The sequence below is a fragment of the Cricetulus griseus genome, chromosome 4, assembly GCF_003668045.3.
Source record: "Cricetulus griseus strain 17A/GY chromosome 4, alternate assembly CriGri-PICRH-1.0, whole genome shotgun sequence".
Lineage (NCBI taxonomy): Eukaryota > Metazoa > Chordata > Mammalia > Rodentia > Cricetidae > Cricetulus > Cricetulus griseus.
This window is the reverse complement of record NC_048597.1, coordinates 89,062,161-89,070,453: the sequence shown is the minus strand read 5'-3', so window position 1 is coordinate 89,070,453 and position 8,293 is coordinate 89,062,161. Positions and strand designations below refer to the sequence as shown.

The window sequence follows — 8,293 nt, the reverse complement described above, 5'->3', positions numbered from 1 at the left end:
TGAGGGGTCGGCCGGGAAGAATAGGGAAACAGACGCGGAGGTCAGGGTGAGGCTTCCGTGCTGAGGGCTAGCAACTACCCACACCCTGCTGAGGTACTGGGTACTGTGGGAACCTGAGCTGGGGCTGTCTCCACAGGCACAAGTGGTGGGAAGGTCCGGTCTCCCAGTAGGCAGGCCGGGGCGGGGTCACAAGCCAGGCACTGCTCCCAGCACAGCCTCCACCCCTCGCGGCCCCGCCCCCGTCGCCATGGGAACAGCCGCGGCGGCCCGGCTGGCGCGCGTCTCTCCTTCCTCCCTCGGTCTCCACCGCTCCAGGGGCGGGTGGGGTGGGCTGAGCCGGGGCTGCCACAGCCTCCGCCACTACCGCCGCCACCCTGGGAGGACCAGAGCAGAGCAGCGCACGAGTCCCGGGAGAGAGGGGCTGCGGGGCGGCCGTCCCCGTCTAGAACCAAGGGTGAGGGGGGCGCGCTGTGGCTGGGGAGGCGGCGACGGGTGGGGGAGGGGGTCTTGGGCCGCGGAGAACAAAGGGAGTGGGGTGGGGACCAGTCTAAACCGTGCAGCTCGGGTCCCTGGCCCAGCGCGTTCGCACCTGTTGTGCGCGGGCTGGGCAGATCTGAGTAGCCCTGTCCTGGCTCTCAGCGACCCCACTTGCACGCACCGCTAGAGTTGGGTCCCGCGTGGCTGTGGCGGCGGCGGAGCACACAGGCTGGGCATGGGCGTAGCCCGGGACGGCAGCACGGACAGGGAGGATATTGCAAGATACTGCAAAGGGGCGACTACGGAAGGGGTGGGTGGTAGTGCAGGGAGGGCGTAGCCTCATCCCCGTGGACCCCGGGGTGGGCACCCCTCTCTTCGCAGGGCGCGCGGCGATGTGAGCTATGAACGCGGCGTGGACACTATCACCGGAGCCGCTGCCGCCATCGACGGGGCCCCCGGTGGGCGCAGGCCTGGACGTCGAGCAACGTACGGTGTTCGCCTTCGTGCTCTGTCTGCTCGTGGTGTTGGTTCTGTTGATGGTGCGCTGTGTGCGCATACTGCTAGACCCCTATAGCCGCATGCCCGCCTCGTCCTGGACCGACCACAAGGAGGCGCTCGAACGAGGGCAGTTCGACTATGCGTTGGTGTGAGGGGCACCCAGTCCCGGGCTGGTCCTCTGAGAGGGCCGGCCCGGTGGAGGAATGCCACTAGCCTGGACTGCACTCAGTATTGTGCCCCAGATGCCCTAGCCCGGAGTTGAAGGCGTCCGGAGAAATCCAGTCCTTACCCCCTTAGCCACCCATCTCCCTTCCTGGCCGGGCCAGAACCCCACCTTGTGCCTTTATCTGTCCTGTCCCCTTCTCTCTGCTGATCCCTCAACTCTATCCCTTAGTGGGCAAATCATCCCGCACCAACCTCAGCCTTCCCCAGCTACCAGGCATGAGTGTTACATCTTTTCCTGGGTGTGCGGTCTCCTCTATCCCCTTCTTCTTTCCCTTGTGATCATCACCAATTTCAATGCCCTCCTTGAGTTCTGGCCCTGGCAGGCAGGCAGGCTGTCTTCGGCTCTCTATGGACGCTGCCTACCTACAATGCATGGTACAGCCTGCCCCAGAGACAGACCCTGAAACCCCACCATGGTTGCTGCTGTGTCGAGAATGCCTGGCACTTCATGTGCGGGAAGGAGTACAAGCAGGCTCATCCCCTTCAGCCCCAGCCCCAGCCCAGGTTAGAGTGCCTTTCCTCTGCCTCCCCGCTCCCAACTCCCCCATATCCCCTGGCCCTTCCCTTGCTTTTTCACTCCTCCCTGCTTCTGAACGATGGAGGTGATAATAAAAGCTATTATTGAGCGCTTACTGCATGCCAAGCAGAGTGCTGAGTTAGCTGGTCCTGTTCTTAGCCTGTTTGCTTCTGGTAATTTGTGAGAAAGAGCCAAGCCCCTCTTAGGATCACCATCCTACAGGCCAGGGGACTGAAGTCCAAGCTGCTAGACTGACTTGCCCCAGGCCATTGATGTGGAATTAGAACCAAGATCTACTGTTTGAACTACTGCCTGGTCCTACAAATACCCAATTTCAAACACAGCCTTTCAGCAGGGGGGAGAGGAGCTAACAGTTATCTCCACCCCCCTAGCTCATGGCATAGTTGAGACACCCCCCACACATGCACTTTTCCCCTTGACCCAGGGAACCACTGGGGACTCTGGGGAGCTAGAATGGAGTGCCTTTAGCTAGCCTGGAGGTTGTTTCCCAAAAACCAACGAGCATTCCCCAAACTCCTGAGCCTGATCCCTCCTGTCCCCACCATCAAGTGTGCTTCAGAACCTGTGGGTTTGGCTGTGACCATGGAGTGGGCTGGCTAGGCTCCATAGTCTGCCTGGGAGAGGTGTTGTGAGCCTCAGGGAGCCGTGTGCAATGTGTGTGGGGAGAATTGAGCCTTTCTATAAAAGGAAAGCCATGCGAAGGCACGGCTCAGGGAACAGAAATTTTACTCACTCTGAGACAACTCGTTAGGCGTGGGGGAGGGTGCTACCATGGGAGGGCACCTAGTTCCCCCAGCAGGGGCCTAGCTCCCCAGGCCTGTCCTGTATTCCATACTCACAGGGCAGTTGGAACTTATGGTGGGAAGCCCAACAGCATAAAGAGAAGTGTGGGGTCTTGGGGTTCAACGATGACCCACTCCCCCAGCTCTGTAACCCACACCATCCTAAAGCTCCTCCAGTTCTGCCTCCCTCCTCCATTTATTTCTAAGGGGAGTTGAGGCTCCAAGGCCACTTGAAGGGACATTCCTTTCCTCCTCCACCCCCTGCAAGTCGCCCATAGAAATCCACCTCTCTTCCCTCCCTGGAATATTGCTTTGCTCTGAAATCTTGTCCCTAACACCTATCCCACATGAGACCAGCTGGGCTTCCCTCCTCCACCCATTTGTCAAAGAGCCACCTCCACAGTCATCAAGGAGCTCCTAAATGACTGTGTATTTATGTGTACAATGAGTGTACAGGCTGTAGTGTGCATTCAGACAACTTTGAGGAATTGTTTTCTTCACGTTTACATGAGTTCAGGGAATTAATCTCAGGCTGTCAGCACTTAATCCTTGGAGCTATCTCACCAGCCCAGGCTCCAGCTTTTGCTAGGGATAGCATCCTCTTCCCTGGTGTCTTGCTCCAGCTCCCAAACTGTCATTTCAGAGCCCCCACTCCCATCTTTGTCACAAGGAAAAGAGCATAGTTAGCTACTTAGATGATAGCTTTATTGAGAGTTATAGGACACCCCAGAAAAGGGTGGAGAGAAGTGTATAGTGGTCAGTTGAAGTGGGGGATCTAAATGCAAGCCCAGATTGAGGAGGGCAGATACATAAAACAGATGATGCTGTTATACCCACTGCAGAGAACAAGGCACAGCTGGGCAAGGGAAGCCAGCCCCATCTGTGTGCCCAGGAATTCTACCTGTATGTGTAGAGTTCTCTATCTCCACTCATTACAGCTGTACTTCCCTTTCTGAGGTTGCTGCTGTATGCAGCATGTAGCCTGTGGCTGGACACCATGTCAGGGACTTCCACAATCATCCTCCTGGCTACCCGGTACCATGGTGTTGGACTGAAGTCCCAGGCAGAAGTCAGCACATGTGGTCTTCTGTATTTCTCACCTCGCAGGGGTGGGCACCTGGCCCAATAGCTCTAGGGGTACCAGGAATGGGTTCAATGGGCAGATCCCAACTGTTTGCCAGGCAGGCATCTGTTCTGTGCTCTCAGAGGCTTGAGGACTGGTTTGGTCAGGTTCCTCTGGCCCCTTGGAGCCAGTCCCTCTGTCTTCACTCCCAGGCCTGGGGCTCTTCCCAGCAGGGAGAGAAGTCTGGGGGGCCATCAGCTGAGCATACGTTTTCGTCATATGTTCCACCAAGGCTGTACAAGGCAGGTGGGACAGCTCCTCTGGAAGTGACATGAGCAGGTCAAGGACCACTGCTGACTCTGATAGAAGGAAAGGGAAAGAATGAAGGAACAAAGTTTGACCCTGTACCCCAACCATCCCCAACTAGAGCCCCTCTCCTCCTCAACTCCTCTTACCAGCTGCTGAGAGTTCAGGGCCATGGCCATTTCTGGAGGAGAAGGACAGATATTTGTAGATCTTCTCGAAGTCCACAGCCAAGTCTTTCTCTGTGGATGGGCCAGCCAGGGACTTGGTTGGGGTATCTGAGACCGTGACCTCAGAGGCAAGGCCCAAGGTGACAGGGTTGGGGTCAGAGGGCTTAGGGACAGGGACAGAAGCCTTGGGAGTGGAGTCAGCAGTAGTAAGGGCAGGCCCGGCTTCAAGGCCAGGATCCCTCTGCCCTCCTTGGGTACTCAAGAACAGCAGTGGCTTTCCACAGGCCTTCGTGGGCTTGCCTGGCTTGGAGTGCAGGAGGCTGATGGGTTCTGCAGCAGCAATGGTGAGCACCTAACAGTGAAGGAGGAAGTCTGTCACCTTCCACTGCCCAGCTAGGCCTAGAATAAGTCCGCTAGCTCTACCCACTCACTAAATCCTCCTTGCCATTCTGAAGGTGACACATACAAAAGATGGCCTTAGACGTCGGTGCCTTGCTGGAGTCATTGGCTCGGCAGCAGGAAAGGCCCAGGACCCTCATCTGCATTTCCCCCTACTTTTCTTTTTGGGTATTGGCAGGAAAGGCCTGGATCTCATTTGGTGATTCTCTGTTCCTTCAAATTTGGAGATTCTATACAATACCATTGCCTGACTAAACCCACTGGGCCATACTCACCCCTGTGTCCTGGAATAAATACCCTTGACCTGTTGAGGGTCAGTGGGTGTACCTGGGAGAAAGCTGCAGTCAGGGGTCCCTCCAGTGGGCCTGTCAGTTTCTCAGCAAGATCCATCCATACCTGGGTGAAGCCGGTAGGTACATGGTCAGTCTAGAAACCCGCCCCAGGAACCTCCCAAGTTTTGCCCTTCCTGGAATCCCTCTCACCAGGTTATCCTCCCTTCTTCAAGGGCCAGCCTTAGGCAGCCGGCACCTTACTCTCCTGCCTTACCTCTATGGGGGCTGGGAGCTTTGCTTCTTGACGCCTTAGACCTTCTGTGCCACCTGGGTGCACCTTCCGAATGGCCTCACGAACCACTCGACCTTTGAGCTGCTGGATAAATCGGCAGATCTGGACAAGGAGGACAAGCTTTCTATGAGCTCAGAAATGCAGACAAGACCAAAGTCTACCGCCTTGCTTGCTTCAGGGACCGCCGCTGCTCCCTATCCCAGACTAGCTCAATGTTGCAAATTCCCGAAACTGCTGGGACTCAAGCCAAGGGCCCAGTGTGTGACCAGCCACCTAATGAAAATGTAGAAGGCAGGCCTATTAACTTCCACTCCACCCCATGTCCTGAACTCTCTCACTTCATACTAACTTTGGTTCTGTCAGACTTCACCTTGCTTGTTAGGTTGATTTATACAGCACTGGCAGGACTCTATATAGCATTGACTGCCGTGGAATTATGTAGACCAGGCTAGCCTTGAACTCAGAGGTCCACTGCTGGGATACCAAGTGCTGAGACTAAAGGCACATCCTACTACCTCCACCTTGAGCCATTCCCCAGCCTCACTTCCACTCACCTCCACTCCCTCCACCCTTTGATTTCTCCTGCCCACACTCCTTAGAGCCTCACAACTCTCCACAGCCTTACCCACAGACTCACTCCATCCACCGCTCACGTCCCACCCACATCTCTCCTCGTGCTCCACTTTCTTTATTTTTATTCTTTCTTTTTTTTTTTTTCGAGACAGAGTTTCTCTGAGTAGCCCTGACTATCGTGGAACTTGCTGTGTAGATCAGGCTGGCCTCGAACTCACAGAGATCCTCCTGCCTCTGCCTCCCCAGCATTATGATTAAAGGCGTGTGCCACCACCGCCCAGCAGCTCCACTTTCTTTACATACAGACCCACAATCCAGTAGCGTGACATCCCAGTCCCGCCCCTAAGCTCTTCCAACCCCAGCTTCACCCTAAGCTTCAGGGTCGCCCCTCCACTGAGCAGTCAGGCCCCTTAGGCTTACCTGGGTCTGCTCCAAAGTTCCACCCACCGCCCCGCCGAAGCTCCACCCACCGCCCCGCCCAAGCTCCACCCAAGCTCCACCCTGGCCCGCGCCACGGAGCCCCACCCCCTGGGCCGTTCCGGCTCAGCCCCGCCAGCACGCTCCGTGGCCCTGCCCCCAGCCCCGGGATCCCACCTCGGCTTCACTGCGGCCCCGCAGCTCCTTGGCCAGCTCCGCGGCGTCTGGCTCCGGCTGGCCCCGCCGAGCCTGGAGTAGTCTCAGTAGATGCCGCATCTCGCGGGGGCTCCAAGCTGTGGGACCGGTGGCCTCACCTACGTAGCGGGCTGGGACCTTACGACTTCGCTGCGGTGGCTTCATGCCCGAACTCCGCTGGTCTCTCTCCTGGTGGGCGGAGCTACGGAGGCTGCTAAGTTCTGAAAAAAGCACTACGCGGAAGACTTAGCAGATGGGGGCGTGGCTCGCGTTTGTCAGCTGAAGCTATGGCTCTGGAGGGGAGATTGAGGCTGGAGGAGGATCCACGAGGTTTTGTTGTTGTTGTTTTTCCTCTTTTTTTCTCTTTTTCTGAAGCAGGGTTTCTCTGTGTAGTCCTGGCTGTCCTGAAGCTCGCTCTTGTAGACCAGGCTGGACTCGAACTCACAGAGATCCGCCTACCTCTGCCTCCCGAATGCTGGGATTAAAGGCGTGCGCCACCAACGCCCAGCGGAATCCCCGAGTTTTATGTGCGTTTTTATATCACTCATGAACTGGAAACAAAACTTTAGACCCTACATTCGTGAGCCAACTCATGAAACACACGTACTGTGTGCTTTTCTTTTCGTACAGAAGTAGGCAGTTGCCTCAAAAGTCCTGGCCTCACTCCGGGCGTTGGTGGCACACGCCTTTAATCCCAGCACTCGGGAGGCAAAGGCAGGCGGATCTCTGAGTTCAAGGCCAGCCTGGTGGAGAGAATGAGTTCCAGGACAGGCTCCAAAGATACAGAGAAACCCTGTCTCAAAAAAACAAACAACAACAAAAAAAAGTGGGCTTGTCATTTGTGAGGCAGGGTCTCTCCATTTTGCCCTGGTGGCCTGGATCTCAATAAGTAGACCAGGCTGGCCTCAGACTTATAGAGATCTTCCCGAATGCTGGATTTAAAAGGCATACGCCTCCACACCTGGCTCCCTTGCGGTTCTCGCAGATGACTCTAGTTTGGTTCCCAGTGTCAACCAATTGTAGTTCCAAGGGATCCGACGCCCTCTTCTGACCGCCCCAAGCACCAGTCATGCATATCGTACACATACATACATGCAGGCAAAACACTCACACACATAAATCTCAACAAACAAACCAACCAACCCTGGCTTGCCAGGAGTGGTGACTACTAATCCCAGCACAGCCTGGAGCCTGCCTTTCCTACCCTCCCCGGCCACCCTGTGCTTGGGAGCACATCGACGGACTCCACTAGACGTTAGCAGGCAGGTCATCAATTTATTTTGAACCAGAGGAGTAGGGATGAGAAGGCGGGGAGGGAGGAGAGATGTGGAGGAGTCCTCTCAAAGGGCTCTGAATCCATGGCTGGATACATCTCAGGACTTCACTGGGTTTCGCCAACTCTAGAGAGGGCGTGGCAGAGGCTCAGCCTGAGAGAACACTGCTCAGGTCCCAACATTTTCCCAGCAGGCATTGGCTTCAGTCTATGCACCGGTGTGAGACTAGGTAGGAAATGTGTCTAAATCCCTAAGTCTTACCTAGTGCCTGCTCAAATCTTAAGGACCCCCTTTCTTTACTGCTGGTGATCCCATCCCCCAAATTCTATGTCCAGCTCCATCTCTGGCAAGTTACCTAACCTCGTAAAGTGCCTCGTTTTTTAAAATCTCTAATGGACATTATAAAAGCAGCCACCTAAAGGTTGTTCGAAATATTAAATGAATATACAAACTACTTGGGAGCCCAATGAGTAAACGCTACGAAGGATCCTTACCACCACCTCCTCCTTCTAGCTCTTGCTCCAGATCTTCGCTCCCGGTACTTACCTGTCTACTAGGGACTCTGGAGCTGAGGGCCGCTGGGCGAAGCTCTAGGAGGCTGGCCTGGGGCTGGAGGTGCTGAAAGAAGCAGCTGGCTAGAATAAGGGTTGCCTCTCCACTGCGCCAGGGTAAGCGCACCCCCTGGTGGGAGATGCTGTACTGTACTAGCCCTGAGGGCCAGATCCAAGAGAGTTCACCGTTGTGGGGCGCTGCGGGGTGGAGGGTGCGGGTATTGGGGGATAAGCTGTCTGGACCTATGGAAATAGGTGTAGGGT

At 55.9% G+C, this 8,293-nt stretch overlaps 2 protein-coding genes across 2 annotated transcripts; one reads left to right on the top strand and one right to left on the bottom strand.

The window, feature by feature from the left end:
- Positions 1–262: 262 nt before the first annotated feature.
- LOC113835676 (cortexin-1) lies at positions 263–1,859 on the top strand. The gene is made up of 2 exons (XM_027416081.2): positions 263–454; positions 859–1,859. Exon 2 carries the CDS (start codon positions 879–881, stop codon positions 1,125–1,127), a length of 249 nt encoding a protein of 82 aa, XP_027271882.1. The 5' UTR covers positions 263–454; positions 859–878; the 3' UTR covers positions 1,128–1,859.
- A 1,344-nt stretch (positions 1,860–3,203) lies between these two features.
- Snapc2 (small nuclear RNA activating complex polypeptide 2) lies at positions 3,204–6,415 on the bottom strand. The gene is made up of 5 exons (XM_027415835.1): positions 6,187–6,415; positions 5,002–5,121; positions 4,783–4,851; positions 4,039–4,408; positions 3,204–3,942 (listed from the first exon to the last, which is right to left on the bottom strand). Exons 1-5 carry the CDS (start codon positions 6,367–6,369, stop codon positions 3,617–3,619), a joined length of 1,068 nt encoding a protein of 355 aa, XP_027271636.1. The 5' UTR covers positions 6,370–6,415; the 3' UTR covers positions 3,204–3,616.
- Between the last annotated feature and the right edge of the window lie 1,878 nt (positions 6,416–8,293).

Coding starts and splice junctions, on each gene's coding strand:
- LOC113835676 (XM_027416081.2), top strand. CDS start 879: ATGAACGCGGCGTGGACACTATCACCGGAGCCGCTGCCGCCATCGACG.
- Snapc2 (XM_027415835.1), bottom strand. CDS start 6,369: ATGAAGCCACCGCAGCGAAGTCGTAAGGTCCCAGCCCGCTACGTAGGT. Junction 4,852..5,001: donor AGCTCCCAGCCCCCATAGAG/GTAAGGCAGGAG, acceptor GGCTTCACCCAG/GTATGGATGGATCTTGCTGA. Junction 3,943..4,038: donor CCCTGAACTCTCAGCAGCTG/GTAAGAGGAGTT, acceptor TCCTTCTATCAG/AGTCAGCAGTGGTCCTTGAC.